We start from the raw sequence: 17,244 nt of genomic DNA, 5'->3' as shown, positions 1-17,244 counted from the left end.
CTGTACTAGTGACAAATGTTTGTGTTTGGGGGGTCTGTAATCAAATACTGCATTACAGGTTTTATTTTGTCAAGTTCTGGTGTAGATGAAATTAAATAAATTAACAGTAGTAGTAGTAGTATTAATGTAAGTAGTAGCAGCAGTTATATTACTGTCACATGTAATGAGGAGGAGCAGGAGGAGGTTGGAGCATGTATAAATCTGTTGATATCTGTCCTTAATAATGCTGTAGTGAGTGAGACACTGCAATGCACCGCATCTGCTTTTCGCTACAGTGCTGGCAGTGATCACATGAAAAAATACGGGATGCTGATTTACACAAACAACCATCTGCAGAAGTAAAGTGAAAGGTGGAAGGTTCAGCAAAGCTCAAGGAAGACACATTTAGCAGGCTCTATAAAGTGCTAGCCAGACACAGTGGCTTTGAGTGTATTCAATTTCGTGTAACTGCTCAAGTAAAAACGGTACTTCATATATATTTTCTGCTCCCCCTTCATATTATTTGCAGCCTTATGGCAAATGACAACAAGGGGACTACAATTTCCATCAGCCTGTGCACTGCTCCAGACAAATTCACCAGTGCTCACAAAGTTTAAACAAGTGCATCGACAAACACAGAGTGCCATCAAAAGTAGCAATTTCATTGCCTCACTGGATTACAGCTTTCATGCTGGGGAGTGGAGCAGGTGCTCGTCTCCAGGTTGTTGTGAGGCGGTCAGCCAACTATGTGTTGCCTTGCAGCCATGTGCAGACAGTCTGATTGTCTCATTATCAGTCCAGGGCAGCAATCAGGCAATCTCACTTGTAACTGCTCCCCAGCTTATAAAAGGGAGCACATGATCTGAATGGAGGTGAACAGAACTGAGGTTTAAAAGGAGAAAGAGAGGGAGAAGGGGGCAGGAGGCAGAGGAAGCTGGTACAAGCGAACACCAGAGTGGTAGCAGAGACAGGCAGTGGTGTGGATAGCCCCTGGAGAGGAGCAAGTGGCCTATGCCCAGAGGGCTGTTGTAGTGGATCACCCCAGCTGAGCAACTTGGGGGAGCAGGAGTGAACAGGGGGCCACAGAAGCCCAGGAAGGCAGCAGGATTCAGAGGCAGGCCCAAGGAGAGGGGGGTGCAACTGGTACATAGCTCCGGGGCCTATGAAGCTCAAGGGGGCCCGTGAAGCCCAATGTGTCCCATCATTTTTATTATAATTTGAACATTTATTTATTTAATTCATTTCATTTTTATTGTATTTTTTAAAATTTTGCAAGTCTGTTTAGCTTCAAAATTAGAAAGACACGTGGATCACAGGGTACTTAGTAGCAGTCAACAGTTTACGACGTAAGAGACATTCATGATGGCCGTCCTAGGAGATTAGTCACGTGGTCTACAATGGTATTCCCCGCTCGGTGGGAAGTGACGAGGAGGAGGGGGTTCCGGGCGCAGTGAGAAAAATGTCATCAGCCGGCAAACAAGTGCGTCACATAGTCGCCGCATTCTGAGACACGAGGGCCCACACACCTTCTTTGCACCGGGGCCGAGATTTTCTCTCGGAGGCCCTGGTCAGAGTCTTGGAATGAAAGCCCCATTGTGAGAACCATGGCCTTTGGGGACCCAAGCCTAGGTCCGGAGAGGAAGCTTTATCGTAGCCATGGGATGGCAGGGATCCGGAACTGTGGAAGGGCAGCTGTGTCTGGCAGTTGGGCAACTCCTCTGCTGCAATGGCCACATGGGATAAGCAGAGGAGACGGCAATTAAAAGAACAATGCACATGGCTTTTAGAATCAACACTTTCCTGCCAGCTGGTTTTAATCTTGTTTTAATGTATTTATTTATTCTAATTTTAACCTACACAAATTCACCTTTTTAATTGGATTATTTATTTAGGAACTTCACACTGCACTTTTTGAACACTTCTTTTTTGTTTTTTTGAATTTCTTTAATATAAGCAATGAGCAATTTGCACTTTCTCCTTGCTTTGTGTGGTGTCCTCATTTGCCAAGCTAATCCCTCTGAAACGTTATCGGGTGGCGGGTTAAAGAGGCTCCTGGTGGGCTCCAGTAGCATGGAGCCAACCTGCACCATCACACTACCTAATCCAAGGTCAGAGAAAATTACTTGATAATTTGGGGATATTTTCAACCCCCAATCACAACCACTTGTACTGTCTCCCTGGCATTGTATTTGGATTGTGATTGGTCTTCATTTGCACCATGGACACCAGGATAGAGCTACACTTTGATGCCTTCTGGTGATTCTGTAATTCCATACACTGTATTTGTCTTAAAGTGCCAAACTACTATGGCAGCCCTTTTGGTACACAGACATATAGAAACTGTGACACAAGAGGGTGCTGTCGTTCCTCCAAACCCACAGTCAACACGTCCAGACACCAGGTAAAAGTACCAGAAATAATTTTAATTTCTTCAATAATGTGCACAAAGCACCTCCACCTCCACAACACACAATAAATTACAATAATCAATACAATATATATTCTCCTCTCCTCCCAGCAGCTCTGTCACACTCCCTCCCAACTCCGGCTCTCCTTACTGGGTTTCCCATCGTCTTTTATATAGTCTGCGACCCCGAAGTGCTCCTGTCCTTCAGTCCACGTGATCCAATAGCATTTCTGGGTCAGTTGAAGATTAATATTTTTCTTCAGCCCGGAAGTACTTCAGTTCTTTCATCCCTATGACTTGGGAGTACTTCCAGGCTATAGGGAAAATAGAAATCCCTGTGTCTCCCTGCAGCGTCACCTGATGGCACCTGCAGTACCCAGCAGGACTGTGAAGTAGAACTCCATCTCCCACGATGCCCTGCATCACTCCGTCTAGTGGCCTGGATGTGTTGGCCGGGATAAGCTGCCGGCCATCTCTCATCAAACATATATATATATACTGTATATATATATACTAGCAAAATACCCGCGCTTCGCAGCGGAGAAGTAGTGTGTTAAAGAAGCAATGAAAAGAAAAGGAAACATTTTGAAAATAACGTAACATGATTGTCAATGTAATTGTTTTGTCACTGTTGTGAGTGATGAGTGTTGTTGTCATATATATATATATATATTTACACACACACACATAAACATATATATATATATACATATCTATACATATACACATATATACATACATATATATATCTACATATATACACATACATATGCATACACACATACATACATACACATATATACACACAAATACATATATATATACATACACACACACATATATAAACATATATATACATATACATACATATCTACATATATACACACACAGCTATTTCGTATCAGTGCAATACGCTGCTTGTTAAAACGGATGACATCCGCTCTTATGTGCAAGTCTGCGTGGATATTATGAACTATCGTATTTGTTCAAGTTCTATTTAAATTTTAAATAGAAGGAATTTTTATTTAGTCGACAGAAATATCTTTGGTAGGAATGGTAAAAACAGACAGGAATATTATTCGTGAATAAATCAACTCAAACCTTAAACAACTTATAATATTTTGCTCTCCATAAAAATATATCCTGTCTAAATTATACAAGTTAGAAATAAAGTAAACGTTAAAAGAACAAACATTCAAATTTCTTTACTCTTATGTAATTTTATATAAAAATAAACTTAGATTTTAAATATCCCAAAAGATTTTGCTCTCCATAAAATATATCCTGTCAAAATTATACAAATTCAAATATGAACATGCTGCATAACAAAACCTGGAAATATAAATAAAATGTGTTCCTTTCAGCAATAACAAATCAAATCATTCAGTTGTCTTTGCTCATATGTCATTTTAGAGCTGGACGCCTGGCATCTTTTTGGCCACAAGTTCGTTTCTGTTTGGTGTGAGGTTCTGTGTTGTGGAGATTCTCAGGATGGATTGCAGGTGCTCATCAGTGAGGCGACTCCTGTGTGCTGTTTTGTTAGTCTTTATCACTGAGAAGAGCTTCTCACACAGATATGTGCTACCAAACATGCACAAGGTTCGAGCCGCATGTAGACGGACTTTTTGTTCTTCAAAGTCACCAAAGCGCCGTGCAAACTCAGTGCGCAGTCGCTCAGTTTATCAGCAAAGTGCGTGTTGGGAACACCGTAGTGACGACTTGGTTTAACATTACTTTGCAACAGGGAAAGTGGGGCAAGGTGCACTGGTGCATTTGTGTCTCCCATAAAAGCAGCTTCACTTGAAATCACTTTGTGATTGTGCACGGGTAAAACGTCCGCTGAAGTGTCAGATTCTTATTTAATTATTCTGCTTTCTGTATCTTCTGCATTGCATTCAGGTTACCCTGATGTTTTGTCTCATAGTGCCGTCTTAGATTAAATTCTGTAATTACAGCCACATTAGCTCCACAAATGAGACACACGGGTTCAGTAAACATATACTCAGCCTCCCATCGGTTTTTAAAGGCTCTATTTTCAGAATCAACTTTTCTCTTCAGCATCGTGTGAGCTAGCTTCGCAATAACTTGCAGCATCATAAGGCGGTAAGTGTTCGGCAAGGCAGCTGAAGCGCTGCATTATGGGATCTGTAGTTTATTGTGTTACCAGCGCTTCATATACCGGGCTTTAATAACAATAATACAGTATATAAAATGATCTCGGGGCGGATATAATTACGCCGGGCGGATGTGGCCCGCCCTTGAGTTTGACACATATGGACTAAATAGAACTTGAAAAGATATATTTTTCAAATGTGATCGCGCAATTCAGATAGAGTTGGCAGCACTACAGCCTGCATGCCTCAATAAGTCATCCTCCCTCGCCTTACTTTTTACCGTTCATCTAATGAATACACTGAGTATGGCTTTACCAAAACAATCATTGATGGCGAATAAAGTATCCATTATTCGAGTATGTAGATCGGGTTATATATATATATACATATATATATACCAGCGTATCATGCGAGAAGTAGTGTGTTAAAAAGCTAGAAAAGAAAAGGGAACATTTTAAAAATAGCGTAACATGACTGTCAATATACAGTATTTGTTTTGTGAGTGTTACTGAGTGTTGCTGTCATCAAGGATTTGATTATCATTATTTCTTTCAATCAGGTTCGTATTTGTAGGATGTGTTGTGTTCAAGTTACATTCCGTGTTTGTCAATCGTTGTAAAGATGACAGGTTTCATTCATCGATTCGTTTCTTACTGCATCAATAAACAGCTCGTCTTCTTCTTTATCTGAGACCTGACACACTGCATGCACGGGTTTTTTACACTGTCTTCCTTTAGCGGGACATTGACTTTTTCCACGTGTGCTTTGTTTCCGCAGTAGCTGGATTTATGAATATGCTTATCAGGCGCTTCATATTTTTGCTGCCTTTTCAATTGTGTAATTCGGTTTTTGTTCAGCGCTCTTTGGAACTGTTGCTTTTTATCTGTGCACTGCGTCAGTTCACGTGAGCCGCTCGGTGTACATGCATCGAAGGTTCCCAGCTGTGCTGGTGCCATCTCCTGCTATGTCCATGGCTGTATTTAATGTTACCTTAGTCCTGGCACTTAAAACTTTCTCTCGCAGTTTCGCTGAGTTTGTGTCAAACACCACCCTGACCATCTCATCTTCTCCATAAGCACAGTCCTTCACCCGTGAATATTTAGTGGAGTTTGCTATTGGATTGCCGCTGACGGACGGCCTTATATGGGCAGGCACTAAATTACAAGCGCCAGCGCAGCCTGTCTATGAACTTAATTTAAAGTGTAGGTTTACATCGTGCTTTGTTTACGAAGTAGCAGAACTCATGAATATGGTTGTATATGTCACTTTCGCTTCGCTTCTTATTGTTTCGCTGCCTTCTCAATTATATAATGCATGTTTTCTTCAGCGCTTTTTTGAGGTCTTCCTGGTTTTCTATGTACTGCGTGATTACGTGGGAGGCGTGATGATGTCACGAAACTCCGCCCCACGCGTTGAAGCTCATCTCCATTACAGTAAATGGAGAAAACTGCTTCCAGTTATGACCATTACGCGTAGAATTTCGATATAAAACCTGCCCAACTTTTGTAAGGAAGCTGTAAGGAATGAACCTGCCAAATTTCAGCCTTCCACCCACACGGGAAGTTGGAGAATTAGTGATGAGTCAGTAAGTGAGTGAGTGAGTGAGTGAGTGAGGGCTTTGCCTTTTATTAGTATAGATAGATATATATATATAGAGAGAGAGAGAGAGAGAGAGACAGAGGTTGGTTTTAAGTGCAAGTTCCAGCTGTTCTAGATCAGTCATATTTTGAAATATCAGCTTACTCTTCCTGGCACTGCAAGAAATTAAGGCACTTTTGTTTTCCTTTAGGCCACTGTCACTGGACATACTGTATCCTATATTAGTTAGAATTTATACCATCTTTTAATTGTAATCAGATATATTAACTTTTGTCACTGCTTATTTTACTACTTGCATTTAGGTCTGAAAATGCCATATAGTTCAACACATTATTTTGGCCATATTACATTTGTAAATCTAAATAAGAGCTCTGAGCTTGCTCTCAGTGAAGAGTACCATGTGTGAATGAACTGAACTGAATTTATAAGTCAGATTAGAGTCTTAATAAAAGATTGTTAAAAAAAGTGAAAAAAAACACATCAAAACACAAATGAATAGATGACCCTTCCATCTCTTGGAGTTGTTTTGCTAAATTAAGAGGTGCTAAATCAGCATGACAGCAGTAAGACATACTTGTAGGCTTGCCAGTTGCAGAAAATTTGTACACTTACACAAAAAGGAATTGAAAGTCGAAATGTAAAATAAATGGATGTTCTAGAGAAACAGTTATCCTGCCTACTGTGCCAGCAAGTCTGCACTGCTTTGCCTTGGGTAATGAAGATGAACTGGTGTCTAGCATTTATAGCACTCTGTCAACTACTAGGAGGACTGAATAAGGAAAATGCCTTTGGAAAACAAATTGGATTTGCAAAGAACCAGTCAGCTTGACATTTACAAGAAATCTTTCAAGGACAACATAGTCTCGGCAGGTGTCATATATTAGCAAACACATAAAAGAAAACTTCTGAATAACGCAATGATTTTGAAGATGAATGTTGATAAAGAAGTTTTAGACATTTTACTTAAAAACATATAAAACAGAAGATTAAAATACTTTCTTCCTGAGCACTTGATAAGGAGTTGTAACTTACAGTATTTAATGAAAAAGTGACCAGCTGAACAGCATTCACAATTAATTATTTTTAATGTGTTTATTAGTTTCCCATTGTATTTTGATTTTTTGCTATAACACATTAACTTTTGCATTTATTATTAAAAAATTATCTATCTGTGGGGCGGCACGATGGCCCAGTGGGTAGCGCTGCTGCCTTGCAGTTAAGAGACCCAGTTTCGCTTCCCGGGTCCTCCCTGCGTGGAGTTTGCATGTTCTCCCCGTGTCTGTGTGGGTTTTCTCTGGGTGCTCCGATTTCTTTCCACAGTCCAAAGACATGCAGGTTAGGTGGATTGGCGATTCTAAATTGTGCTTGGTGTGTGTATGTGTGTGTGTGTGCCCTGAGGTGGGCTGGCACCCTGCCCGGGGTTTGTTTCCTGCCTTGCGCCCTGTGTTGGCTGGGATTGGCTCCAGCAGACCCCCGTGACCCTGTAGTTAGAATATAGCGGGTTGGATAATGGATGGATGGATCTATCTGTGTGGAATGTGTTTATTCTGGCCATGTGAAGGGTACTCCAGCTTACCTCCCACAGCCACAAAGATATGCAACTTGGATGATTCCGAACAGGATTTTCAAACAATTTTTAGAACATTAGAAAAATGTTGATGAGAACAGATCACTCAGCCCAAGAAGCTCACCGATCCTAATCACTCAATTTCTCCAAACTAATTTTGAGACAAGCAGACCATAAAGTCCTACTATTTATTACATTACTTGATCATTAATTCAATGTTTCTATGGGTCTCTGTATTAAGAAAACATTCCAACATTTGTGTTAAATTTAGATTTTTTCTGTGTGTCCCTGTTCCCTTTTTATGAACTGCTCTGAAAATACCTGAATCAGTTTTGGATCCACCACACTAATTGCCTCCATAATTCTCAACACACCAATCGTGTCACCTCTTAAGCTCAGTTCAGCTCCTTCAGTCTTTCCTCATAATTGAGGCTTTGTAGTTCTGGAAACACCATAGTTGTTCTCTCTAGCTCATCTATGTCAGTCAGTCAGTCATTCTCCAACCCACTATATCCTAAAACAGGGTCAATCCCAGCCAGCACAGGGTGCAATGCAGGAACAAATCCTGGGCAGGGTATCAGCCCATCACAGGACACACACACACCCACCAAGCACACACACTAAGCACACACAAACGGGCCAATTTAGGATCACCAATGCACCTAACCTGCATGTCTTTGGACTGTGGGAGGAAACCGGAGCACCTGGAGTAAACCCACGCAGACACGAGGAGAACATGCAAACTCCACGCAGGGAGGACCTGGGAAGCGATGCTACTGCACCACCATGCTGCCCTCTTTATGTCATTTTTTGTAATATAAAAAACAAGATTTCACACATTACCCCCACTAATAAGTTGTATATCTTAGGTATAACCTTCCATTACATGTATTCTACACATCAGACTATGTAACTGAAAATCCTATCAGCTTTCCTAATGGTTTCTGTATACCTTCTGGATGTAGGTAACACCGAGTTCACCATGACTTGAAGTACCTTATCATAGGGTCCCACCGTGTATTTATATCTATAATTGTTACTTCCTATATGTAATACATTTAATTTAGTTATATTAAGGTCCTCTCTGCATGGAGTTTGCATGTTCTCCCCGTGTCTGCGTGGGTTTCCTCCGGGCGCACCGGTTTCCTCCCACAATCCAAAGATATGCCGGTTAGGTGGATTGGCGATTCTAAATTGGCCCTGGTGTGTGTTTGGTGTGTGGGTGTGTTTGTGTGTGTCCTGCGGTGGGTTGGCACCCTGCCTGGGATTGGTTCCTGCCTTGTGCCCTGTGTTGGCTGGGATTGGCTCCAGCAGACCCCCGTGACCCTGTGTTCGGATTCAGCGGGTTGGAAAATGGATGGATGGTTATATTAAATTTCCTTTGCCACAAACCTGCCCAAGCTTGTATTCTATCTAGGTCCCTCTGTAAAGATTCAGTTGATTCATCATTATCTCACATTATACTTAATTTGGTATAATCTGTAAACTAGTTTGTCATTAATATTCTTACCAAGATCATTTATTAAAAAGAGTAGAATCCCCAGAACTGATCCGTAAAGGATACCACTTTTAAATTTAACTAGCTGCGAAGAAGCACCTCACTCCATAACCTTTTGCTTCGAATGTTTAAGCCAATATTGCACCCATTAACACACTGCACCTTGAACTCCTATTTCTTTTTGTTTGTTCACAAGATCACATGAGTTGAGGCAGCTTAACACAGTTGTCCTGAAAATCAAGATATATAATATCATATGCATCTCCCTGATTATATCTTTCTCTTGCTTTCTCACAGAATTCCAGCATATTAGTGAAAAATGCTTGCCCCAGACTAAACCCATATTGACTTTTTTTTCAACCTTAACCCTTAATAATTGTTTCCATTAATTTACTTGTGATACAAGTTAAGCTTCCTGGCTTATAGTTGCTTGGCTTGGCATAATAACTTTTTATATAATGGGATAATATTTGCAAGCTTCTACTCTGGAGGAATTTTCCCAGTGTACAGTGATTTTTAAAACATTTTTGTTAAGGGTTTATATACAGTATGTACTCACTAACTGCCTAAGGAACTTGATGTTAAATGATATCTGGTCCCATTGATTTGTTAGGTTTCAGCCTAACCAGAACTTGTCTCTCTACAACTTCCAAATCATTAAGTACCTCTTTGATAGTCCCAGCAATGGCTGGGAGTTATTAACTTCACATGTAAAAACTATGGAAAAATGGGAATTAAAAGAACAGTAAAATACAGTGAAAAAAAGGAAAAAAGATGTCTTTGGTATTGTAAACAAAGGACAATTAAAAATGCTCCTACTTCTGAAATGGTTAACTACAGCTCTGAACATACATTTTCTAAATTATTCTAACTATACACCGCCTTTAGAGGCACTGTAGAGCTCACAAAATATACTTTTCAATTTGCCATAGGAGACTGATGGACTTGACTCTGAATATAAAAATCTGTCATTATTAATAATGTGACCTTGTATTAAGTACTTTCTTTATGGTGTAGAAGGGATAATTCAGCAGTTTTTTTAATCACCATAGGTAGGTACAACAATCCTTATTAATTTTGATGCATATTTACTCCTTTTATCATGATTGTTTGGAATTATAGTGGTTTACAGTGATCATCAATTCTCTGTAGTCAATTTCTGTAGTCACAAGGGCCAAATTCTTGCACAAATCTATTTTAAATTAAAACCAAAAGGAAAAAATTCAGAAACATTAATTTGTAACCACACTCTAGCAATCTGCTATTGCCAGATAGCCAAGGCAGTACAAAATACGCTAAAAACAAATAAAAAATCTGTGCAACAGTATCAACACTAAGTAATAAAAAAAAATCAAATAGAAAAATAAAAAAATTAAAAATTATGTAAAAACAAATATGAAACCATGAACTGCAGAAAACAGAAAAAAAAACCAATACATTTAAAACAGTTTTTTGAAGATGAAAAAATTAACACAAAAACATGATCCATATCTAAAATTCATGATAACGATTCACAAATGACTTTAAATAAAAAAATGTTTGTGGTATTTAGAATAGTTGACCATTCTGTGGACCATTATGTTGTTACAGGTTAATTACAATCAGATGCCTTAAACTAATAAACAATTTGCAGTTAGTTTCAGTGTATATGATAAAGCCCCTTAAACTAATAAACAATATGCAGTTAGTTTCAGTGTATATGATAAAGCCGCGTCAGGGATGTGGATCTGATCTGGGTGCCGCCAGCTTGCAAAACTTAGCGGAGAACTTGCATACGCCAGGGTTGGTGTTACCATGAAAATGTGTGTGGCTTTACACCAAGTTTAGGTTTTATACATTGCGATTTGAGTGTGGAAATGGGCTTACGCAACATTTTTGTGCATACGCACCATTTATACATGAGGCCCCAGGTGAAGACAGTGACATCAGCCCAGGACTACATGATATAGAATTAGCATCTATAGTTACCCTTTAGCTAAAAATTAAAAAGAATCAGAAGATTTTTAAGGATAGTGTAAGAGATATAAATCTTTTAGAAAAGGGTTACCCGGAATAGATATGACAGCACAAAGGGCTTTGAAATTCTTAAAAAATTCTTTCAGAAGGTAGAAGTGGAGTCATCTTCTTCTGGTTTTCTTTTTGTGCTACTTAGAAAATGTTAACTTAACATCACAAATGCTACAGTGCTGTGCTTGTTCTTGCCTCATTAAATGCTTTTTTTTTAGCTACATCTTCATTCCCTTTATTATTTGGCATTTCATTGTTTTCTTTGTTCCACTCTTTTGCCTACAGTATATTTAAAACTCTGTCCAGTATTATCTTACAGTACTCTAAAATTTCTAATTGGGATGATTGATCCTATAACAGATATAGCAGAAGACAATAAGAACTTTCATGTCTAAGAGTGCGAAATGGAAAAAAAAATGAAAGGGAAAAAAATGATTTGTAGATTATTAATCAAAGGAGATTGAGCTAATTAAGTTTGTTTATTAAGAGAAAGGTTTTGAAGTTATGAGAGGCGTTTAATCTCCATCTTCTGTGAGCAGCTTTCACATGCTTGTGTGGCATACTTTGATCAAGATTTCATGTTTTTGGTTTACAGATTTTAAGATGGTTCTCAAGGAGCTGTGCAGAGTTGCTGGTAAGACCTTTATTTATTTTTTTATTGTAGAAGTTTCTCTATTAGCCCATGTTTATTAAACCCTGATTATTAATTACTCATATTCTGCAGTCTCAATTACAATGCCCCTTACCGAGAATGGAAATGCTAAGATCAGTTCTGATTATGATATCCATTCCTATGTACACTTATCCATTTTCCAACCCATGTTATCCTCTTTGAAGCCATAGGTTGTTAAAATTTTCGCACAAAGGGGAGGTCAATATAATACAAATCTTTCCCCAAAACTAATGTCGCAAATAATATTTGAATCAGCAATAATTATATAAACAAAGAACTAGGGAGGGAATAATAGGTAGAAATTAATTATAGCAAAAAGCATAAGGTACAATAACTATTTTTAGAAACAAGACTAATTAAAGAATATAAAAGACAGAACTAATGAAGAGAACCCAATTAAACACAGCCTTCAGATGGAATGGAAGACAAAAACTAGGCGACTGACCCAACACAGACTGGACACGGAGGCACGTATACAATAAAAAGACTTATTTTCTTCAGCTGGAGGGCACGTCTTCCCTGTGTCCCCAAGCTACAACACAGTCCCAAAACACAAATGAAACACCCCAAATCACTCCTCACTCTTTCTTTTTCTCTTCCACCACCACTCCTCCACAAGCTTTGTCCTCCTTCCACCCAACTCTGGCTGCTGAGAGCTGGTTGCTGGTTCCTTTCATGGCCCGTCCGGAAGTGCTCTAGGTGCTTGATCACCTGTTTCCGGTTGCACTCCTGGGTGGGGCTGAAGACTAGTCCAGCTGGGTTCAGGGACCCATGCCGCGCCCCCTGGCGGCCACCCCAGATCCCAACAGGGCTGTGAAGGACTCCATCTCCCATGAAGCACTGCAAGAGACTGAGGCACTGCTCCAATCCAGGGGGGTGGCCATCCAGCATCCAGGAGGAGGTACTGCACCGTCCAGGGCTGCTCCCCCTGAATACCCATCGAAGGGACGTCCCGGCTGGGCATGAGACCCGGCTGTTCGTCATACCCAATACTTAATTATTTCTAATATCCTAATCCTTTACAAGAGTAATTACAAAGTCAAACCAGCAATACTGTAATAATAACCATCAAACAGGGAAAAAGTCTAAACCATCAAATCTTAATACACTAAACTTTGATAGAAAGAACTGAAGGAGCAACTCTTACTTACTAGAAGGAAAGTTAGATTCATTGGTTTGACCGAGATTCCATGCGCTTATGTGAGTAGCAAGGCGCACACAACGGCAAAAATGGCACTGACATCTGGCGAGAGAGCAAAGCGAATACAAAAAGCAAAATACTCCGTGGATGACGTCTTGCCTATTATCTCTGAAGTGGACTATGAGTTGTCAGACTCAGATTTTGATATAAGTGATTGAAAACGAATGTGAGGTTCCAGCTTCTGCTGATCGGTCCCCAGCTAGTTGTGGTACTGACAATGTTCGCCAGGGAGGACTGCCACTTAAAAATCAGATTGTAATGCACTGCAACTGTGACCGTGACAAAGACAGCCTGGCAGCAAGCCTGCTGCACATTCTTAGCAAACTGGCAGCCACAGCATGCAGCAACAGACATTTTATGTTGATTTCTGTGTGAAACCATCGTTTTTTTGGAAAAATATTCAGCCCTCAGAGAGTTAATTAGGATCTGTAGAGTGGTGCACATATTTCATTAGAATACAGGAATGGTTTACCATGATAATGATGGTGGGGTCATATGTACTTGGGAGAGTAAAATTGCAAAAGGTGTGCACAGATTGTCAGATGGAACTGAGCCATGAAAGGAATCCATGCTGAGTGTGTGTGTGTTTGTTTGTGAGTGAAAGAGACAGAGAGGGAAAGTGAGAAATGATAAAGCATTTACAGAGCAGCACTTATGAGACCCATTCCTCTACGTAAATTCATTTGCCTGGGTACACGTCTGCTGAAGAGTCTTGACTAGGATCCTGGTACGGATCAGCCAACATATTTAGAGAATGAAGCGTAAATGGTGTTGACTCTAAGTCTTAGTGAGTGGTGTGAGGTGGAAGCAGTATGAATGTGTAGGCAGAGGAACTGTGAAAGGAAAGGTTATCGGAGATGCCATAAAAAAACAACACAAAATGATGATCTTTCAACATATTATTTTGTCATACAGTTCAACAGTCAAAGAACAATATTAAATCTCAACATCAAATTATCTACACCTATACTGACACAGTGAGAGACAGTAAAATTTTAATAAAAGTGATCAGGAAATACACGTGTAGTCATGAAGAAAGCCGATCTTTAATCAATGTTAGAAGGTTAATCAGAAATCAAACGTCAGAAATGAAAGCAAGAATTCATAAACCAATAAGTCACAAAAACAAAAAAATGAAAGCTTGAATACATGGATCTATCCACAAAACTCAGATAGTCTGGAATAGGACGGATTTCCCTTCACTAGAAGAACTGCATAGTTCCTGTTGTCTCAGGAACGTCAAGTAAATTATTCAGGACCAATCACACCCAGGACATGCATTGTTTGAACACCTGCCTTCTGGCAGATGTTTCAGATCCATAAAGACTAAGACAAATAGACTGAGAAACAGTTTCTGTCCTTCAGCTATCACCATGCTGAATGTTGCTAAGTGGTCAGTCTGACCGAGTGCACCTTCATGTTTACAATACAATACACATCTAATGCATTTTTGGATACATTACAGATACCACAAATAGACGCTTTTAGTGCGGAGGAACTTGATAAACCTCTGGCGTTATTAGAATTACTAGATGCCATAAAGTCACTCCAAGGCGGGAAAGCAGCAGGCCCTGATGGCTACCCTGCAGAATTTTACAAGAAATTCTCCACTCAGCTAGCTCCCCTCCTATTAGCAACATTTACAGAAGCCAGACATAACCAATCTCTTCCTCAAACCTTTCACCAAGCACTAATCACTGTTTTTCCAAAACAAAATAAGGACTTATTGCAATGTGCGTCATACAGACCAATCTCACTTCTGAATAACGACGTTAAAATACTCTCTAAAATCTCTAGAAGGAAGGAGAAAGTGCTCCCCTCGGTAATATCACAAGACCAAACTGGATTTATTAGGGGCCAACACTTATCTTCAAATCTTCGACGCCTGTTTAATGTAATATACTCACCAACTAAACCAAACACCCCAGAAATATTATTATCATTGGATGCAGAAAAAGCATTTGACATGATTGAATGGAAATACCTTTTTACTACATTGGAGAAATTTGGGTTTGGCCCGAACATTTGTTCATGGATTAAATTACTGTATACTAACCCAGAAGCTTCAGTTTGCATCAACAACATTTGCTCAGACTACTTTAAACTAGAACGTGGCACTAGACAAGGATGCCCCTTATCACCGCTGCTGTTTGCGATTGCCATTGAACCACTGGCAATACAATGTCGAAATACTGATCAGATAAAGGGGATTAGCAGAGAAGGACTGGAACAGAAAATCTCATTATACGCAGATGACATGGTATTGTATATATCAGACCCAGACCCAGACCCTGGGAAACTCACAGAATTTCAAAAGATCTCTGGTCTCAGAATTAATCTGAATAAAAGTGTACTCTTTCCAGTGAATTCTCAAGCATATAATATTAGATTAGATACCCTACCTTTTGTAATTGCAGAACAGTTTAAATACCTAGGGGTAAACATCACAAGTAAACATAAAGCTCTATATCAACAAAATGTCACCGTCTGCATGGAAAAAATTAAACAAGACTTGCATAGATGGTCAACCCTTCATCTCACACTAGCTGGAAGAATTAACACTGTTAAGATGAATATTCTTCCTAAGCTCCTTTTTTTTATTTCAAAACATTCCAATATACATTAATAAATCATTTTTTAGACAATTAGATTCAACAATAACCTAATTTATTTGGAATTCAAAACATCCACGCCTCAAAAGAGCGACCCTACAAAGACAAAAGGCAGAAGGCGGCATGGCTCTACCTAACTTCCAGTTTTATTACTGGGCAGCAAATATACAGGCGATAAGAACCTGGACACAAATAGAAGAACATACACAGGCATTGACCGCAGTAGAAGTAAAATCCTGCAGTACTTCTTTGTATTCCTTGCTATGTGCTCCAATAAATACACGTTATCGGCAATACAGTATACAAATAACCCAATTGTGCTCCACTCACTTAGAATTTGGAATCAATGTAGAAAGCATTTTAAGATGGAGAAGCTTCTATCTGTGGTACCTCTGCAAGAGAACCACCTCTTTCAACATTCACAAACATATGCAGTTTTTAATATCTGGAAAAAATTTGGAATTAACTTGCTTAGAGATCTTTATATAGACAATGTCTTTGCATCCTATGAACAATTACATTCCAAATTTAACATCCCAGCTACACATTTCTTTCACTATCTTCAAATCAGGAACTTTGTTAAACAGAACCTTCCAGATTTTCCTCATCTTGCACCCTCATCCATGCTGGAAAAAATATTGCTCAATCTCAAGGACTTAGACTCCATCTCTACAATATATAAAATCATTTTACAATATCTCCCTTTCAAAGATCCAACAGGACACTGGGAAAATGACCTCTCAATTAATATATCAGAAAAGGAGTGGAAAGTAGCAATGCAGAGAATTCACTCGAGCTCCATATGCGCAAAGCATACAATTATACAACTCAAAATTATATATCGAGCACATCTGTCTCGACTAAAACTCTTCAAAATGTTTCCAGGGCATGATCTAACCTGAGAACATTGCAACCAAGTCCCAGCCTCACTGGGTCACATGTTTTGTTCCTGCACCAAATTAACATCATTCTGGACCAAAATTTTGAATTGCCTTTCAGACAGCCTTGGACTCACAATCCCTCCTAACCCATTAACAGCTGTGCTTGGTGTTCTTCCAGAGGGGCTTAAAGTGGAGAAGGACAAACAAATTGTGATTGCATTCACTACACTTTTGGCACGCAGACTGATTCTGATAAACTGGAAGAACCCATACTCTCTTCTTTTAAGTCAGTGGGAAACCGATGTGTTATATTATTTGAAACTGGAAAAAAATCAAATACTCAGTTAGAGGATCCGTACAGACTTTTTTTCAAAACATGGCAGGAGCTAATCCATAACATTTTAAAATAAGGTCATGAAGCACAGAGAATTTATTAATTTAGGTATGTTTACAAGCGTTAAATTTTACGCTGTTTGGCTTGCTCTCTCTCTCAGGGGTGGGGATCGATCTGTTCTTAACTCAATTTTTCTTTTTGTAAAAACTTGATTGCTTTGTATGGATTGCAATAAAATTAATAATAAAAAAAAAATAACATACAATGCACTCTTGTGTTTACAATACAGTAATTGTGTTTTGTTTTTGTTTTATTTTTATTTTATTTTTTTACCCACTGGAAAATTGCACCTAAAAATTTTGTTGTACAATG

General features: G+C 39.2%; 1 protein-coding gene across 2 annotated transcripts in view; it reads left to right on the top strand.

Moving 5' to 3' along the window:
* myom3 (myomesin 3) overlaps positions 1-17,244 on the top strand; it is a 313,022-nt gene that overhangs the window by 247,153 nt on the left and 48,625 nt on the right. For both annotated transcript variants that reach the window (XM_039740882.1, XM_039740883.1), the window contains exon 31: positions 11,767-11,805. In XM_039740882.1, coding sequence (XP_039596816.1) covers positions 11,767-11,805 — 39 coding nt within the window. The remainder of the gene's footprint in view (positions 1-11,766; positions 11,806-17,244) is intronic.

Source organism: Polypterus senegalus, chromosome 17 (assembly GCF_016835505.1).
Source record: "Polypterus senegalus isolate Bchr_013 chromosome 17, ASM1683550v1, whole genome shotgun sequence".
NCBI classification, from domain to species: Eukaryota; Metazoa; Chordata; class Cladistia; order Polypteriformes; family Polypteridae; genus Polypterus; species Polypterus senegalus.
This window is presented reverse-complemented; position numbering and strand designations above follow the sequence as displayed.